General features: G+C 34.5%; 1 protein-coding gene across 1 annotated transcript in view; it reads right to left on the bottom strand.

Moving 5' to 3' along the window:
- PRDM5 (PR/SET domain 5) overlaps positions 1 to 19959 on the bottom strand; it is a gene marked incomplete at both ends in the record, with an annotated part of 81523 nt that overhangs the window by 16281 nt on the left and 45283 nt on the right. The window contains 4 exons of the mRNA XM_079534243.1: positions 137 to 222; positions 12898 to 12991; positions 14334 to 14494; positions 17099 to 17192. Of these exons, the coding sequence (XP_079390369.1) occupies positions 137 to 222; positions 12898 to 12991; positions 14334 to 14494; positions 17099 to 17192 (435 nt within the window). The remainder of the gene's footprint in view (positions 1 to 136; positions 223 to 12897; positions 12992 to 14333; positions 14495 to 17098; positions 17193 to 19959) is intronic.

Genomic DNA, 19959 nt, shown 5'->3' with positions numbered 1-19959 from the left:
TTAAGTCTTTGCTTCTCACTTGGGTAAGCATGAAATACCTTGATGACTATAGCCTTACTTCTGTGTAAACAGGAGATATTTACTTTTCCCCTCAAGTGATTTATAAATAATTCTCAATAGCCACCAAAGCACTTACCCTTGTGTGGGTGCGAATATGCATCTTCAGTCCATCATTCTTGCTGAAAGCTTTGTCACAGTAAGGACACTGGTAAGGACGCTCACCTGAAATTAAGGAAAGAATAAGAATGCATAAGTATGGTGTCAGTACATGAAGGTCTTACACCATGGTTATTTGACAAAACGAGGCACTTTTTTCTGACCTTGTCTTCACAATTCAAATAAAAAGAAAGATAAGCATCTGCAAAATTATAAATTAAGGTCTACCTGGGCAAGATGCAGGACTGGTTCAAAATATTACTCTTCATTGCTTAGTTTTGTCTTAACAAGATTCCATTATGCAGAGAGAAACAAAAACAAATAAACAAACAAAAATATCAATAAAATATTTTAAAAAAACCTATAGTTTTCAACCAAACCACATTCTGCAAGTGGTCACTTTCTAGGAGGTAGAATCTAATTTAAATATGAAATACACTCTTTTTAATGCTACGTCTAAACTATCCCATAAACTATTTTTCCATGAAAGTTTCTGCAATTTTTCCTGCCACAGTCTGTAACCAAAACAGAAGCAGAATGTTCTTTGCATCTCCCTTGCAGTTCTCTTATCTTAAAAGTATTTAGTTTAATGCTAAATTAAATCAGTGTAGATTAGCAACGATCTGGCTGATTTTCCCAAACCCAGTGTAATGTGGATACAAAGCTATTCAGAATCACAAGATTAAAAGTTTTTAAGATAGCTCAATAATACATGAGAAATTTTAAATCTCTGTAATATCTCAAAGATCTTTTAATTTTGAATTCTTTAGCCTATGTACTGGAATCTCACTCTATCACCTGCTCTTTCCTATAATGATGACTCTAAAAACACAGTTCAACATCTCAAGATACAATAACTTGTTCTACTAACACATTTGAATCTGCTCTACACAATCACAATGGTGAAGATGGAACAAACCCTTATGTGAAAATACAGGTGAAGCAAACCTTGTTCTACCAAGCCAATGTAAAGGATTCTGCTCAAGAAAGAACTTTTGCATATATAGAGAAAATCAACATAGTTCAAATGTCTGATGAATGCTTACTAACACTCAATCACAATTAAAAATCCTCAGACATCTTTCGTTGATTATCCAATGTAAAGAATTTAAGTGGATGACAGTAAGAGAGATTAGCATTTAAAGTTCCTCAAGTCCCTTCTAGCACTGATATTAAACTTCCCTTGAAAAGTGAAGCCTCATGCCTTCTTTAATCTTTTCCCTACATAAGGTGTTCGTCCTTGGTTATTCAGAGAGAAAATAAAGGATGTATTCCTTCCTCTGAACAAGATTAAAAGGATCACAGAAAGTACATAATGGAGATACCTTACAGAAACAGCTTTTCAGAAGGCCCAGTTGTGAACATAGTAAAGCTGATTGATAGTCAACAGTGTACTTAAAATTTCCATACAGCCACAGGGTATGCAAAGATTTGAGGACAGTTGAGATTAGATGATTATTTAAGTAAGGGGATACAAACTCTCTTTTGTGGAATATTCTGTTATTTTCTCTTTCCTTACTGTTCAGACAAATCTCAGTGATAGTACCAAATCTTTGTAGTTAAGTAACTGTGAAATAGAAATATTTTTTTCTCTTTGTACTCTGTCAGTAAGCAAAGTTACATGAATACATGTATTTTTAAAATAATAATTGCTGAATCATAGTTGTGTTTTCATTGAGTATCTTGAAATATGACTCTCTTATGACCCTTGATGTCTTTAATCCATGCCTCAGCCTTTCAAACTGTCCAACAGTTGTCAATGTTCAAATATTTAATTAAGCAGACATTTTTATGTTTTAGGGCTTTTGGATGTAGAAGTTAAAGCTTTTGGTGATTTGTAAGTAGATGAGGAGTCACAGGTAATAGTTGTACCTCTCCTCCCTCACTCTGCCTGGCCCCGAGCTGCTTTACATAGAAATCATTTTACATTCAAGAGATGGTTTTGAGCTTGTCTGACACTCAATAAACAGATAAACAGCATCCTTCAGATACTAACCATGGAGATCATGTCTGATTTGAGCAAGGCCTTAAGAGCTTTCAGCAGATGCCAGCAGAGGGCACCAGCATGACTTCATATCAACTTGTTACACCTGAAAAAGACCAACTTCAAGCAGCTATTATGCACTGTAAGTTTTCAAAAATCTCTACTGTTCCAGAAATTGAGTTTACCACATAACAAAGATTGAGCTCTGACTTGACATTTGGTGACACCCTATTTTTCTAAATTACACAAACAACTTCTCACACATTTGTGTCATTAATAATTGTTAGACGAACAACTTAAAAGATGATCCCAAATAAATTTACTGCTGCTCTTATTTGACTTCATTTAAGTTACTTTGTAGCCTGTAAGTTCAACTCCCAATATATATATATATATATATGTGCCTTTGTACTTACATTATTAACTGTTTCCTCTGTCTACACACATCTTTTATATATATATATATAACTTATGTTCTATCTCATCAGGTTTTAGGATTTTACAAGATGAAAGCTGGGTCACTTGAGATAAACCAGTGCATGCAACAGTCAAGTTTTCTTGAATGTCTCCAGGTACAGGGCAACCACCATACCTCTGTGCAGTCTGTTCCTGTGCCTGACTATCTTTACTGTAAAAAAATTTCTTCCTTATATTCAGTCCAAATCTTCTATTTTAGTTTGAAACCATTTCTCTTGTCATCACAACAGCCCCTGCTAAAGAGTTTGTCCCATTCCTTCTTATAGCTCCCTTTTAGGTACTGAAAGGCCACTCTCAGGTCTCCTCTGGACCTTCTCCTCTCCAGGCTGAAAAGCTCCAGCTGTATCAGCCTGTCCTCATAGGAGAGGTGTTCCATCCCTGGAATTATTTTTGTGGCCTTCTCCTGGATATGAAGGTAAGTTTTCAAAAGCAGTGTTATTTCACCCAGCGAGAGTTGGTTTGGGTTTTATTTTGTTTTAAATTTTACTTATTAAATATACTGATAACATGCAGAAAAAAAAATCATCAACATTCGAGTATACTACCATGAACTAATCTTGAAAGTTCACATTTGGAAAACATGTGAAGAAGGTCCACCTCCTATGCTGCTGTTCACAGCTCTGCCACTAAACTGCAATTGAGAATATGACCTGCACTTAAACAGGCTATTATAGTACAGCATCAAAATCCACTAAGCCTATTCAATTCAGATTGTTCAGACAACATGCCCAGAAGTAATGTTGTAAATATAAAAATAACTAAGAACAACTTATATCAAAATAGCAAAGTATTCAAGTAAGATGGTAGTAATAAGTGCTTTGATTATTGTCGAGTTACAGCCTACTGTCATGTTCCTGCTAGCCAAGAACAAACTGGTCAACACATTAAGGGCACTTCTGTACAAATAACCCCAAATAAATAATCCTTAGATAAACTCCAGTGGATTTAATATAATTCAAAGTCTAGACATTCTACTTCCAGATATTGTATGAATAAAAACAAAGCTTTTAACGTAATAAGTTTAACCCTAATACATGGATTATGAAAAACAATTCCACGATGGAAAACCATATGGGATTTTGATTTGAAAAGATGCCATGATAGAATTGGTATCTTTTTTTTTTTCCTCTGAAGTGTGTACATCTCTAGCTTGGGATCATAATGTCCACTGGCCTTCATATATGGCATAAAAAGTTAAATGTAAAGACCAGGCTCTTCCATTCCAGTTCAACTTCAGACAGTTTTCTATGAGATGTTTGCAATCAAAGGTGCCATGAGGCAATACTTTGAATGAGCTGAAAACTCAGATTTTCCGAACTCAGATACCTCAGCAAGTAAAACAATTAAGAAGCAAAACCAAACTCTTATTGTTAGTTTTCTGTGGCTAAAGCAACACATTTAAGAAAGACCTGAAGACATAATAGATCAAGTGAGTCCAACATGCTGTTATTTCTAAACTGTAGTTTGCAACTAATTACAAAATCAGGTGGAAAATCAATTTAAAAAAACAAACAAACAAACAAACAAACAAAAAAAAACCTACAATCAACAAAAAGATTTGAAACAATGACCTCAACTAAGGTAGATCACAATTTACAGGTTATGAACACATTTATATCAAATGAGAGAAAGCTACTGTATTTTGCAAACATAACAGAGCAATAATCCTAACCTGAAAACTATAATAAAAGCATGGAGACACTAACAAAAGGAGATAGAGGCCTAAAAAAGATGGTCAACAGCATGCAAAAGTATGCATTCAATGAGCTATTACACTGAGTTTTGGAAGCAATCTATCAAACCATGTCTGATCATTCTCAGGAAAAACTTCTTTACAGAAAGGGTTGTTAAGCACTGAAATAGGCTCCCCAGGGAGGTGGTTGAGTCACCATCCCCAAATGTGTTTAAAAACTGTTTGGATGTGGTGCTCAGGGACATGATTTAGCAGAGGGTTGTTAGAGTTAGGGTAGTATGGTCAGGTTGCAGTTAGACTCAATGATCTTTAAGGTCTTTTCCAACCTGAACAATTCTATGATTATATGATTCCATGATTCTGTTTAATTTTGAGTCATATTTACTGTCTCCTTTCCCATGTGGCTTGGTCACTGCTATGAAATTCTCAGTTGTGTACATTACCCTTCATATACAAATTTCTGTCTTTCTGTCTTTATTGAAACCACTACACTGAGGGATGAGAATTATAGAGTGAATGTATCAAGTTGTTACTTTTTTAATTTTAAAAACAAAAAAAGCATTTTAATATTTTATGCTGTCATTCAGCACCATCAATCTTGGTCAACACTCACTAGCATTAGAAAACGACTGCACTGAGCATCAGACCAAGTGCACTGTGTGCAACCTAAAAGTTTGCTTTCTTTAGCAGGTTAACAGACAATCATGGCAATGTGGTCCATTTGAATCTTTTGCAGATCCTTTACAATCTTTTAAACACTGCTCCTTTTCAGATGTTGAATTGTAAAGACTAAAAGAAGATTTATAAAAATATAAATGTGCATTTATTATTTTAAAATGTCAATATTCAGGCTAAAATATAACCCCAATTAAACACCTAACTTAAGATTGGGGTAGGTGAGAGGGGAAAATGGGAGAATTCCACCAATTTTCGTGGAAAATAACAGTTCACCTGAGGAAGAATTTGGAGGCAAAGGGGCCATCTGGATCACACATACAACACTTCATACCAGGTGATCAACAGGGCAGCCCAGAAAGAGAACTGCAAGAGGGTCATAAGGGCAAGCTTACATATCTATCCTTAGTTGCTGTTTCTCTGTATATGAAGTTTTCTATCAAATAAAGAGGGAAGGTTGTGTCCTTAAACATACAGAAGTTGTTTTTGCATTGTATGCACACAGAGAAATAAACCTAAAATGCAAGCACTTAATTTCTTCCAAATGAAATTAATTTCATTAAGAACAAAGATTAAGTTAAATATGAACTCAAGAAACAAACCGAGTTTGACAGAACTTAAAGTAGAAAATGCCTGAAAAATTATTTAGTGAAGATTAAATACTTACATTTTAAGAAAATATTCAGTAAATTAAATCACCTCTGTGCTGCATGGCATGTGAAATGGTTTTTGAGAAAGAGAAACACTTCCTCAAAATAATAAATCTCCTCTTGTGTGGAGGTGGCTGTTTTCTAGATACAGAAAAGTATTTTTGAAAGTGTCGAATAGTCCTAAATGTTACAGTCTTTTAATGCTTAAGCTCTCTTAAGGAATTTTTATAGTTCTAACCAAGGGCTGTATGAATGGAAAATAACAGTGCAGTAACCAAGAAACAGGGCAACTGCAGCAGCTAGCTGCTTTTACAAGCCTCACCACTAATCTGGACTAGTCAACGCACGCAGTGATCTGGCTAATACAAAATTCTGACCTGCTTGATTTTCAACCATTAAACTTAACATTCAAAATAAGCACTAGAGAAGTACAAAAGTACCACATAGGGGTAGCTTTCACATGCCAAGAACTAAATAACTTCATGATCTGAAAGATAAAATACTTGCGGATGTCAGTTGAGACAAGACCCAGAAACACCAAAACACCTGTAATTCTACACTCAGTCAGATAAAGAAAGGGACAGGATTCTTTGATTGGTCTGAAGAGAATAGTTCTGTGCAGGCTGCTATTATTGCTTGAGAGAAACAGAAAAACAGTACTCAGGTATGGGTTGATTGGAGAAATTTCTTCACATTTAAGAAACATGCAAACTTTGCAGACTCTGTAGACAAAAAGTCAAATATTTTTGTAATTGTTTTTCTTCCTTGATGAGTAATAATACTAAGTCTATGTACTTCTGAACACTTTCTAACCAAGCTCAACAGTACTTATGTATTTTGTAGGCACAAGGGAGAATTAGAATTTCTTTTATGTGATTCAACCAAATACATTTTCCAGTCACTCCTAATGACACATTCAACAAGGAAAAAAGAAACAACCAAACACAAATTTAATGCTCTTTTAAAATAAAACCAGATTGCTTTAACAAATTTGTTTTTAGTACTCTTTCTCATATGCAGTTTTTTCTTTGAGGCACAACAGCAATGCTTCCACTGTTAAGAAAGCTTGTGTGGTACGAAGTTTAGGATTTACTCAGAGAATTCAGATTTGACTATAGGTCTAACTAGGGCTAAATATTTGTCCTATCTGACTCATCATGATTATTATGTAATTGAGATTTTAGCTCTTTGTAACTAAATAAACCATTAAGATTAGTAAACAAGTTTATCAAATCTAAGGTTATTATCTTTGTTCCTAAATATAACTGTTACCTGCAGAGAGACAATAGAACTACCAATATTAATTACTTACACTCTTAACACTTTAGTGGTATAGGGATTCTTAATCACAAAAACCCTGTACCATTACTTTAAAGAGTAAAGCAGTTTGATTATTTGCATCTGTCAGCAGATGTAAGCAATTTGGTTTCACTGTGAATGGAGCATTAACATCTATGACTTCAGGTCAATGAAATCTTTTCAAGTATATCAGGTGGTATAATTCATTTGATCTAAAGATGTCACTACCATCCAAATAATCTATCTTTTATAAGAACATTTCTTCACTCATGAAGACAAGAAGAAGCTGACAGCTGCATAAAACTTTATAGGTACTTTTAAAGATTTAACTGTTGTCTGGAGATAAATGGGACAATGATGTATAAACTGAAAGGCTTAGAAATGCAGAATCCTTACCTTTGAGGCCTTCTGCAAGCTTCTTTTTAAATTCAGTAGATAAAAGAGAGATCATCTATAAGTTACTGAATAGAAACCTATCTGCAAACATTTGCAAGCTGTTTGCAGACTAGATACAGATGCATTTTTTCAAATATTTGATTCAGATATGAGAGTTCCTTCAATCCCCTCTTCTACCTTTTTATTTTTTGATGTGAGAAATTATATATAACTCAATGGCAATCTGCCTGACAATTTGCTATAATGATGATCCTCGCTGTACATCTTTTCATATATATAAATAGTTCCTGCTTAGCTATTAAAATTTTGGAGACACAAGCGGTAGTCACAATGTGCTTGGACTCTATTTTCCTCAAATATTTTGAAGACTTTGTTTTCAGAGATGTCTGAATAACTGTTAATAAGCAAAAAATTTATTGTAATTCCATAATTAAAGTTTGGTATGGTTACTCAGGAATTTTGACATGTGAGTGCAAAATTTGGACCTAGACTTTTATACAGTTGTACATTAAACATGATTTGAAATATGCTCCCATGGTCTAATTAATCAAACTGCAGAAGTGTGACTACCATGGTAAAGTTTGGATTGTTTCATGCTGTCAGTGCAGAGCAAGAGATATTCCAAGAACAAATAAGCACCTAAAGTTATAAGGGACAATTATGATAAAATGTTTCAAAGAGTTTCTAAAACAGTTTTTATAAAGGGGATGGAAATTTTAAAAAGTAAGCTTAGCTGTGTTGACACAAAGGACAGTGAAGTTGATGGCCTGAATCATTTTTTATACTTTCATGTAGATTTGTGGTATTACCTTTAATTCATGCACATGGAAATTAATTTCCAACAACCACCTCAACTCTTAAAAAAACGAAGCAACTTTTTTTCAAATATCAGAGAATACTAGATGGAAGAATGACACATCAAGTAACTTCTAAAAAGGCATAGAATGAAAACATTAATCCTTTCAGAAAATATTTAGGATACATGAAATCATTATTTTAACTGTCTTAACAGACTTTGAACAAATACCATGGGGAAAAAAAAAAAAAAACAAAAGCTAAACAGAATAAGGCTGCATAGCCACGTACATTTTAATGCTCAAGCATTTTCTGAAATACATGTATGATCGTTAGCTATCCCTAACACTAGTCCCTGTGTAATGGAATAGAAAAAACATATCATGGAGAGGATAGTTACAGTTTCAATAGACTCAGTTATCTTTGATCAAAATTAAATGAACCTGCAAATATTGACTTTACCGCAACTTTCATTGTTCCACAACTTGATGTGCTACATCCCAAAGATGGAAGGGATTAGGATGCAACTAATGAGGCAAGAATCAGTACTGGTATCAGGCAGGTAAAATGTATGTATACAAATAGCACAGACACATACACAAATACATATATACACACACATAGACACACATGTAAGACAGCAATTAACAGGACTTTAATACCTATGCATAAGGAACTGCAAAACTGCACAAACCAGTCAGTAACTTTCAGCACTGAAAGCTGCTTGAAAATTTAAGCATATAATTAACCTCCCAGCTCACAGCCTTCCAGCCCAAGGAGCAGTCCATTGAATTTTTTCTACAACTTATGAACAAGCCAAGGAATTTACATCACAGTCAGAGGATTCTTTTGCTGAATTAACCCCATCTCCCTCTGACCCTAAGAAGCCATAAACCAACAGGATACAGCACAGGGAGAATGTGCTATAGTGTTTCAGCTGACCTACAGAGAGCTGTCTCTGTCATTCCAAGGCTGGAAATTGAGATGATGAATTACAGAGCAAAATGCTAGGTTCAGATGCAAACATCAACCACTTCCCTCCACACATGCACATGCAGACATGTTCACTCACCCCAAACCATCTCAGTTTCTGCAAAAGGCCAAGTACTGTTAGGGCTCATTTACAGAGTCTTATTCTAAGATAAAAGAGGGAAGAAAATTGCTTATTGAAGAAGCATGCATCCATCTGTGATTAACAGTATTTAGGAACGTGTGCTGCGTATTGAATAAAAGCTTGGTTTTTTGTACATAGATTATTAAGTATGACAAAAGTACAAGTCTAAAGCTAAAATGAGTAGGATTCCAAGAAACTTAGCTCGAACAGCCTTATCAAAAAAAAAAAAAAAAAAAAAAAAAACCACAACTCTTTTTAAAAGACTTCTGCCTAGTTTCATTTGGTAAACACAGAACAAAGCCTCTTATATAAAGTAGCTAATAAAGTCTAGCTGACCACATGCACAGCAAATGCGATAATACAAATATCTGCAGTAGGACCTCAAAACTAATCTCTAAGACATGAAGCTCTTTGCAGTCTTTACACTTAGAATGTGCTGTTCAGCTGCACTGAGAACTTATCCCCAGACTTATTTACAAATAATCTCTTGCAAATGGACAGTGGCTGACTCACTTCTAACTAAGAATGAAAAGTGATTCTTTGAAGTCTGGCTAAAAAAAAGGAGTCCACAGTTTTGAATTCAATAATTTAAAATCTATAATTTTAACAGATACCAAGAGTATGAGGTACTCAACACAGCGACATTTCAAAACCAAATATTCCCCTAAATTTAACAAGTTTGTGGCTCTCTTCTGGTGAAATGAAGACTTTTCTGAAAAAGCCTGACAAGTTGTCAACGATTTTCACAATATTGATAACTTCATTACTAAAAGCCTTCAAATGAGTACTTTCTTTGTACTGTTTCCAGATAATATTAATTTCTTTTACCAACTATCCTGACATTCTTTTGAAATGATGCAAAACATCCTTCAGAAAGCTGTGCTTCACTCCGATCCCCTGAATACAGCACAGTTTTCTCACACCAAAGCAAAGTGTCTGCATACAAAGCAAATTATCTGCATACATTATGATCTCAAACAAGTTAGCTGAAGTCTTCAGCCACAAGACAAGTCAAAACCTCTCCTTCTGAAGTGAAACACAAATCTACGGAGGCATTTTCTCACTAAACTTAGTATAAAGTACTGCACTGTATAACTTACTGATTACTATTTTTTTAACCACTGGGAAGTCAAAACTTAGAGGCAATTTCCTCCTGCTCCCTTTTTTCCACCTTTCATCATAATTACCATGAAATGATCAGAAGCTGTATGAGAATGACATCACAATACATATATGTGAAAATGCGTATCAGTTTTAGAGTGAAGGATGCAACTAAAAAATCCCTCTAACAAAAATCACATTGACATCAATATAGGAACTGAACTGGAAGAGGAAAGGATCAGTTGCGGGTCGTTATAAATTAATTCAGCAAGATATTTTCTTTAATTTGTAGTTCTCTTGAAAAGTAGTACTTTAAGCTTTTTATATAGGGGACTTGAAAGTTTTCCTCATTTTTATCTGCAGTGAGATTCTTCAAGAGGTACTATCACATTGAATGGATATTCCACTAACTGAAACATGCACCATCTCCTGACACAGAACTTCCTCCCACCATATTTAACCCACAAAGATAATAAAAAACCTCAGTGCCTTTCAACTTCTCCAAAGTTTAAAACGTTGTTGTTTACAGCTTCTGGTATAATAGTGGTTAAAAATGTTGCAAGCCTCTATCCCCAAGATTAGAGTTCTCCGGTGTGATGTTTCATTAAACTCACCTTAGCATAACTCCAAATTTTGGAAAAAGCTGCTTGAGAGCAGTGAAACATTAAATGCAACTGGTAGGAGAATATGTGTGAAAAGCATTTTCACTTGGACATCTATAAAACTTTTCCCAAGATCTATCTGCACTATCAGCTTGTAAAACTAGAGCCTCTGTACTGTGCAAACTGATGTGTAACATGCACAGTACACAGAAACTGTACCTAAGATTTCAGAAAAGGACCTGTGAAATGAGAAAGAAAACAAAACAAAACAAAAAAATATATAAGTTCTAATTTCCATGTAAGTCTAGTACGTAAAAACAAGAAAATTAAAGGCTAATGGTTTGCTCATGAGATGGCAAGAAATATCCATAAAGTAACAAAATAATCCTCAAAAAAAACAAACAAACAATCAAAAAGCAAAACAAACCAAACAAAAAAAAAAAACAAAACAGATAATTGGAATTGAGGCAGTTGTTGTCCTAGAAATCTGGATTGATGGGCAGAGTGACTACCAGCGCTATCAGATTGCTTCCTTTCACTCCTGAAAACGTGGTTCATTAATGTATACAGCCCAAGTGAGTAAGTGGCTGGTCCTTCTGATTGCACAGTACCCAAGAATTCTCTCAGTTCTCATATCATATGCTCCATGAATGGTATTTTGTGTTTTCATGATTGTTTTTCTTCTCCCTCCTCTTCTGTGCATCTTGAGGAAGTCAAAAAAAAAAAAAAAAAAAAAAAGAACAAATAATAGCTCATGTGATAGAAGATAGAAAAGACACAACATGAAGGGAGGACTTTGACAGAGGTCGCAGAAGTGCAGTTCTAGAAGAAAGAACAAGCGTAAGGAAGAGGAATAGACAGAAGAGAGAACTGTTGCACAGTGGTTCTGTCTTATCAGCTTTGACTTTCAGGGTCTTTTGTGTCTATGATTACATTATACACTAACCACCTGAGCTTATATGCAGGCTCATAAGTATGTTTTGTAAAGTTTTCATGAGTGAAAAATGTTCCTAGCATGAAATTTAGCAAAGATGAAGAGGTAACTATTAAACTGAAGTTTAGTCTTTTAAATTGACTACAGGATCACAAAATTTGTTAGTGGTAGTCAAATCCAAAATCATAAAATACATCAAACTAATAAAAACCTGTAATCCCAACAGGTGGTCCTGATACACTGAAGTGATTAATACTTATGACAAAAATCACATGAAGCTGAGTTATTAGAAACACCAATTCTGTCATTTTCCTGCAAACCAAATATGCTTATATGAAGTAAATGGAATGTCACAGAAAGACTACTTGTTAATAGATGCTTTGGCTGCGAAAAGCAAATCTACACAATTTTATGTTGGAAACAAATTATCACAAAGCAGCTCCTTTCATTTGCCTGCCAATTATATGAAATGAAAACATAAGCTCAGAAAGCGAAACCTATGTAAATGACACGACTAATTTGTTTTCAGTGTGTTTACAGAAGCACATAAGGAAACAGCAGCACAATCTGGGTGACAATATAAAACAAGTTACATAACTCAAACTTAGGAATACTAACAGAACAGCAGAATGATTCAGATGTTGCAACTGAAAATAAATTTGGAGCTAAAGTGTTCTAAAAGTAAAACATTCTAATTTGGCTAACACGTAGGATGTAATAAAGTCAGAAGATACAATAACATGAGTCTGGAGTTTCAAAACACCTCAGAAGTCATAGAAATGAATGAATTCACACTGAATGTTCATATAAATAAACACATATATGTGTATATATAATCACAGTTCAAAACAGAACCTGGTTTTACACATTATGCAAGCAAAATGTCTGAAAAAAAGGCTGTTGGGCCTACCTATAAATTTCTGTTTCTAGATAAGCTCAGCATTTCTAGACAAACTTACAGATATCTTGGTATTCAATTTAGACATTTTTTTCCAGTTCCTTATAGTAAGTATCACTGTACCTGTATGGCTTCGAATATGAACTCTCAGTGTTCCATTGCTTGCAAATTTCTGTCCACAATATGGGCAAATTTTTTCTTTTTCGCCTGTGTGAGTCTACATGAAGTGACGAAAGATGAGACTGAAAGTTACAGCATTGCCTTCAATTAGTAGAATATGGAACAGTTTAACTGTATTTCACATTGACCACTATTCTCTCCAACAACCATTAGTCATGTCATTCCATCATATCAGATAGAGATTTAAAGAAATTAAAATGTTCTTTTTATTTTCTTCTTAAATTTCTAAACTAATCTCATTATTAATATATAAAAAATGTTTTCATAGTTCATAAGTTTACAATTTCCTCAATAGTTACAACAAATTTCTAATTCATCCTCGTATATTTTCATCATTAAAATAATAATAAACCCATTTTTCAGATTAATTTCTCTGATAGCAGTTTATAAACTAGAAAACTTGATCACCTAAATAAAATTAACTGAAATGGGACTATTTTTAAAAGCTTGTAATTTCTGTGAATTTTACTTCATTATTAAACGTAGTTCAGAGTTTTGCCAAATGTAGTACAGCTTTTTCCACTGACAACTTGAACAGGAGCTTCAAAAAGTCTCTATGGAGATTTGTGTAAATGATTTGTGACACTTTCATACGAATGAATCACAGACATCAGTTCATCTGAAACATGATAGACAGCAATGCTCCAAAGTGCAAGTTCTCACTGATTTCAGTCAATACACATTGCATATTGGATCCTGTCTGGTTTATAATAAATGCTAGAATCAGATTGTATTTACAGAACTAATCATAAGAAGGATATTGTGCTTGTCACTAAATAAGCTAATAAAAAAGCTCATAAACTGAGCCTGTCTTTTCAAATCAACCTTTTAGGGCTAAACTGCCTTTTATAAAAAGAATTATTTCAAATTCTCCCATCCACTTTCTACGGTCAAAAGCAAGACCACCTTCAAGTAAGTTATATGCAAAGATTCTCCTTACTTTTTATGCAATACTTCCCAATTCTAAATTGAAGATTTATCAGCCTATTGAATAATTTCTCCTTGCAGTCATGACAGCTTTTTAGAGGGTTTTTAATGACCTTCTCATAGAAAGAATATATATACATATTTTTTTATTTAACAAAAGGAACTGATACAAAGTTCTTCATTAGATTATAAAACCCTTCTTTCACATGGTACATGTTATTGCTGCAGTTGAAGGAAGATTTATACAAAGATAAGTTTCTACATCTATAAGATATGGTAAAGTTGGAGAGGCAAGTCAAGACTCCTCTACATTTTACCCTCAATTCTGAAAACAGATGGGTGGAATAATGCACAGTATTTGTCTTAATCGTGCACTGAAAATAACGTACTAGTTACTCCATTACACTTAAGGCCATGGAAGGAATAAGTATGAAATAATTGATTTTACTCACTTTTTTATGACTTTTCAGGACTGAAGGTGTCACAAAAGCTTTGTCACAGAGATCGCACTTGTATTTCTTATGTCCATCATGTACAACTTGAATATGAACATTTAAGGTGTCCTTTCTTTTGAAAGTAGCATCACAGTGATCACACTTGAAGGTCCTCTCACCTTACGAAGAAGAAAATCAGGTTTGAACATACTAGCTTTCTGTGTAAGTACATTAATGCTTATCATTTCATAAAATTAATGGAATTGAAGAGCTACATCCTGAGAACAGAAAGATAATCTCAAATCAGGTAAAAATACCATAGGGAAATTAAGAAAGTAGAAAGTAGCTCTGACAATAAGATAGCCAGAAATGTGAGATTAAGTATAGCTAAGGATGAAATGGCTACGAGTGAAAAGGAACATGGTTTTATCCTCCAGCACCTCCAGTAATAAACTGTATGAAAAAAAATAAAGGAGTAATAGACTTCATTTGAAACTTAAATGGTAAGAAAGATCTTTCTGAATACAGAGGAATTCTCAAAATAAGAAATACTTGCTTCTCATTCACGTCAATATAAACAAAGTCACATAAAAAAGATGAAAAATGCTATAGCCATGTTACTGTTCAAACTATAAGGTTAAGATTATGACAGAAAGTTAATATTACTTTGTAAATTAAATTAAATACCTCTGAGAAAGGAAGAATTAAAGAATTAAAGATTAAATTATCTGCAGTGTGGCACACATTCAGAAATCAATGTGCTTAGGGTTATAACCAGAGTAACAGTCTAAACTTGAAATTGGCTTTTTATATCCCAAAAAACTTGCCAGGCAGCAATTCTCACACACACACACACACACACACACACACACACAAAAAAAAAAAAAAAAAAAAAAAAGACAACCATAATCTCAGGACTGTTGCTCACTTCTTACTTTTCAAGACAGAGCTCTGACTTGCAGCCTCCAGATCCGAGTAAGACACAGACTTGCATATGCATTAACTAATTTTTCCAGTAGTGATGATATATGGAGAAAGATAACTGATTTTCTTGATACAGATCCACAAATCCTAAAATAATCACAGTTCTAGTCCAAAATGAATGCAAATTGATATCAGTATGCTGCATATTAAAGCCCATCTGATGCTGCATGTTGAGGCATTCAAAAACATTATTTCTTTATCACAATTTATAGATGTAATACCTATAAGTAAGGCTTACCAACACAGTGGTGCAACAAATACCCACAGACATTATAAAGCCTAGAAAAATTATTTCTGTCCACTATAAATCAGCCAAAGTTGCCCTCTTCTCTCCAACTCTCAAAACACTTACTCCCTTTCACTTTGGTAACAAAAGCTGTTTTGTCTTTGATGACACTGAAATATGCTAAAAGATGCTAGAATAAGTTGTCTCACCCTAAAGTACTTGCAGTCTAGCAATCCAGAAAAATTTTTAACAGAGATAGAATTTAATATGCTGCTATGTGGAGGATTAACACTTGTAAGTTTCTAGTGAACCTCTTCAGTTCTCGTCTTCGAAATATGAAACTACTTTGCAAATGAAGTGAAGTCATTACTATTTTTACTAAATAACATTAAATTTTTTAGTGCTTTAACAAAAGAAAATATCGAAGTAATTTCCATTAAAGGAAATTACGTCTTATCTGCCAGAGGGTAGAAAGGTATTACAGAGGAAGCTAGATAGCAATGGGCCAAAGTAAACCAAATGAGTTTCAATAAGGCCAAATGTCTTGTCCTGCATTTTGGCCACAACAACACCAGGCAACTCTACGGGCTTGGGGAGGAGTGGCTGGAAAGCTGCCTGATAGAAATGGACCTTGGTGGACAGCTGGCTGAGTATGAGCCAGCAGTGTGCCCACATGGCCAAGAAGGCCAATGGTATCCTGGCTTGTATCAGAAATGGTGTGGTGAGCAGGACTAGGGAAGTCATCCTCCCCCTGTACTTGGCATTGGTGTCTTCCTCCAATTATTGCAGGAGATGGTTCTCTCTCTCTCTCTCTCTCTCTCTCTCTCTCTCTCTCTCTCTCCATTCTTCTTTAATTCTAGAATTAAAGTTCTACTGGATCAAAAAATGTAAGTTTATTTTTTTTTAATTCAACCAATGTAAATAATCCTCAAATCAAAGCATTGTCTTCTATGCTACCAAGATTTTAGATCAGTAATATTTTTTTGAATTTCAATTACTAATGCTAACATGGCTGAATGGTCATTCAGAGCTCTGTAAATATTGAGAAAATTCCACAAGAAATAAATCTGCACACAACAGTACAGTACAGAATGCCATGAACACATTAGTCAAAATGGAAAATGGCCACAGAATTTTTTCTGGGCTGCTAATTCTACACTATTGGCAGGAAACACTAGCATATGGTGAAGTCGGGACTGGCACAGGAGAGACAATTTCAGTTTCAAGCTCTGAAATGGATCACATACAAAAGCTGAGTAAGACACCTACTTATATTTGTTCCCAATTTCCATTTCTTAAAATGAAGGATACTAACACATTTAACGCAGAAGAAAATCTTATAATCAGATCTCAAACCACGGTCAGTTTTCCACAGTGCATTTGTATTTGCATTTAAGTGCATTCAAAGGCAAGGTTTGAATTTGCTCTGAATTTTCTAATTCCTAGTGAATAGAGTTGAATTTTAAGTCTCATTTAATATAGCAAGTTGTGTATTGGAACAAGGTGCTAGGGTCTATTTTTTCTCTGTCAGACAAGAGAGGTGCTCTTTTTTCCTCTGTGACTTAGCACTTACTGTTATGAATTAGTAGATGTCTTTGTAGAGAGAATGGAGTTCGGAACAAAGCTTTGCATTCCTCACACTGGAATGGTCTCTCTTCAGAATGGGTCTGCAGATGAAAGACAACATGTCAGAAGAAAGGCTCAGAGAAATCAATTAGCTGTCATTACAGTAATTATACTTAATTTTCCAAACTGAATTCAGGAGGGGGATATATTAACAATTTGAAATATCAGGGGACAGAAAATTAAAACAATCTTTATGCCATTATTCTGAACCCTAAAAGCCAGCAAAGCTGCCTCTGAATTAATGTACCACCTCAGAAATGTTGTATGTAAATAGAAATAAAATTAAGGAATAACCAGGAGGAAAACTTTAAAGTTCAGTTTCTTTTCTGTATCAGAACTAATATTGACCTTAAATATTTTCTAACGTGAAAAAAACATATAAAAATACATGTACACAAAGCCCTGCATTTTTTTCACTTAACAGTAGAACTGATCTATCTCAGAAAAGTAGTCTAAAATTTAGCAAAAATTTCTTAAATCATATGACTACTCTTGCTTATCTTTATTTCGGCTTCATGTTTAAAAAGAAATAAAAAGCGTACAGAAGCATCAGAATTGATTTTTGTTTGCTGTAGTAAAAATATACCATAGCTAAGAAGCAGCATCAATAGACTTCAAAAAGAGATAAGTAGAAATAGCCTTCAAAGCCATAAATAAAAGAAAAGGCTAAGATTGGATGAATCTCACAAACAGCAGAGTTGCTGAAGCACATTTCTTTTCTGGAGCTTGGGAAACATCCAGCTTCAACCTACTGTTGTAAATTTTCCTTTTCCACTCCTTATTTCCCTGGTTCTATCCCCATAGTAAGTTCAGATAGTAAATTCATCTGTACAATCTCTTATCTACTTAATTTCCTACAATTTTTCATTAAGGGAATAATGTTTTTAAAGCATCCGTGTCTGAACATTGTTTTAGCTAACAAGAACCTTGAGGGGCAACTATAGTGCCAAGGGCAAATGGGGATGGACAGTGTTTTATAATATGCATGATATTAAACAAATTCATTTTGTAGGTTAGGAGTAAATATTGATGTAATACATATGTACATTATACATTTCTGCTTATGGCAGAAAAATTCGTAATACCATAAGACATATGGAGATATCCTTTAAAATAAGGAGAAAAAAGGACTATGAGAAGCCAGCACAAATATTTAGATGTAGACTTCTGGCCTCAAACTCAGACTGATTTTAACACAAATGTCCTCTTACGTAAACAGAAGTAGAAAAACATTAGAGTACTTGCAATGTTATACAGAGGTTTTAGACTCGAAGTAAATTACTTGAGTCCAGTCGATGTTACTTAAAACAAAAAATCAAGTGGAGCACTGTCAAACATGTGGAATATATTATGCATTATAAAAAATATGCTGAAAGTTTCAGTCCAGCTCTTGGAGGTTTACATCACAATCTGCATTAGTTGATACCCTGATTGGCAGTCTCAGCGGTCAGACCAAGGATTGACAGGACATGAAGAGACTGAACTACCTTCTCACCTCAACAGGTGGTTCCTCCAGAACAGGGTTGAGACATATTGACGAGACACTGTGGGGAAGCTCGCAGTGCTGATGTCTGTGCTGTACCTGTTCTGTGGATAAATAGAAGGGTTCAGTCTCTAGGGCTGTCAATCTGGCACCTTTCACGAGCGCAAAGTTCATGTCATTTACTTAAAAAATGCCCTATTTTAGAACACTCACCACTTGAGTGATAGTTCTGAAGAGTGCAGTCATTTGTATATAAATTCTTAGCATTCTCTTGCCAGTTCTAGTCTTTTGACCAAAATAAAAGAATTCATCCATATTTCTGAACTTCAAATGTTTAACTAGTCATACCCACAAACAAGGTGAAACTCATTTGCTCTACTTATGACCAGTCCAGAAACAAGCTACATATATCACAAAAAGCAATGAAAATCTTAATGAGCAGAGGTATATCAGCAAACAAGCATATTAATTCTGATACTATCCACCTTTTTCCTACTGACAGGTTCCAGAAAAGAGATGGCTTCCAGTAAGAGTATGGTGGGAAAAATTCAGGAGCCAGGAGTTAGACTCGATGATCCTTGCATGGTTCCCTTCCAACTCAAGATATTCTATGGTTCTATGTTCAAGGCAAATCTTGAGATGCGTAGCACCACAGCTCTTCACTCTTCATTCAGTTATGCAAGTTTGCGATCAACTATAGAAACTACAAGGTGGGCTAAGTATACTTGTCAAGCTTACATTAGATCTCAAAATACAGCTAACAATTTCACTAAAAGCTGCTTGAAGAGTCATCATACACTAAATATATACATATAATTTTCTATATAATAGGATATGTATATATGTGGGAAGCAGGCATACAGTGCACACACAGATTAGCTTGGGTTTAAGCTACATAATTAATACGTACATAGCAATACAAAGCAATAGACTAGTCCACACTTATACAATTATACATGTGATTTTATTTTCAGAAAAGGGCCCTACTAGCAGCTTGTAAAATGCAGTAGATTGATCTGGCTTTGAATACAAAAAAGACTGTTCTCATATAAGAAGTATTCTAGAATGGTCTTCCACTCAAATAAGATTTGCTAAAGTCTACAGCATCAGAATTCATAAAGGAAGGTGGTCATACTAAACAATCTGATTTGAACTCTCATTTTATGACCTGATTCAGAGCGGAATATAAGCAGTACATATTGCCAATATTGCACTTAGTTTCAGTAACTTGATGTTCTACAACTGAAAACCAACTTTAGACAGTTTCCAAAACTGTCTAAAGCTTTTACTGTAAATCAGTAGCAAGCTGAGTCTTGCAATGAATT

Source organism: Tetrao urogallus, assembly GCF_951394365.1.
Source record: "Tetrao urogallus genome assembly, chromosome: 4".
NCBI lineage: Eukaryota > Metazoa > Chordata > Aves > Galliformes > Phasianidae > Tetrao > Tetrao urogallus.
The sequence above is the reverse complement of the archived record's forward strand: the minus strand, read 5'-3'. Positions and strand labels throughout refer to the sequence as shown.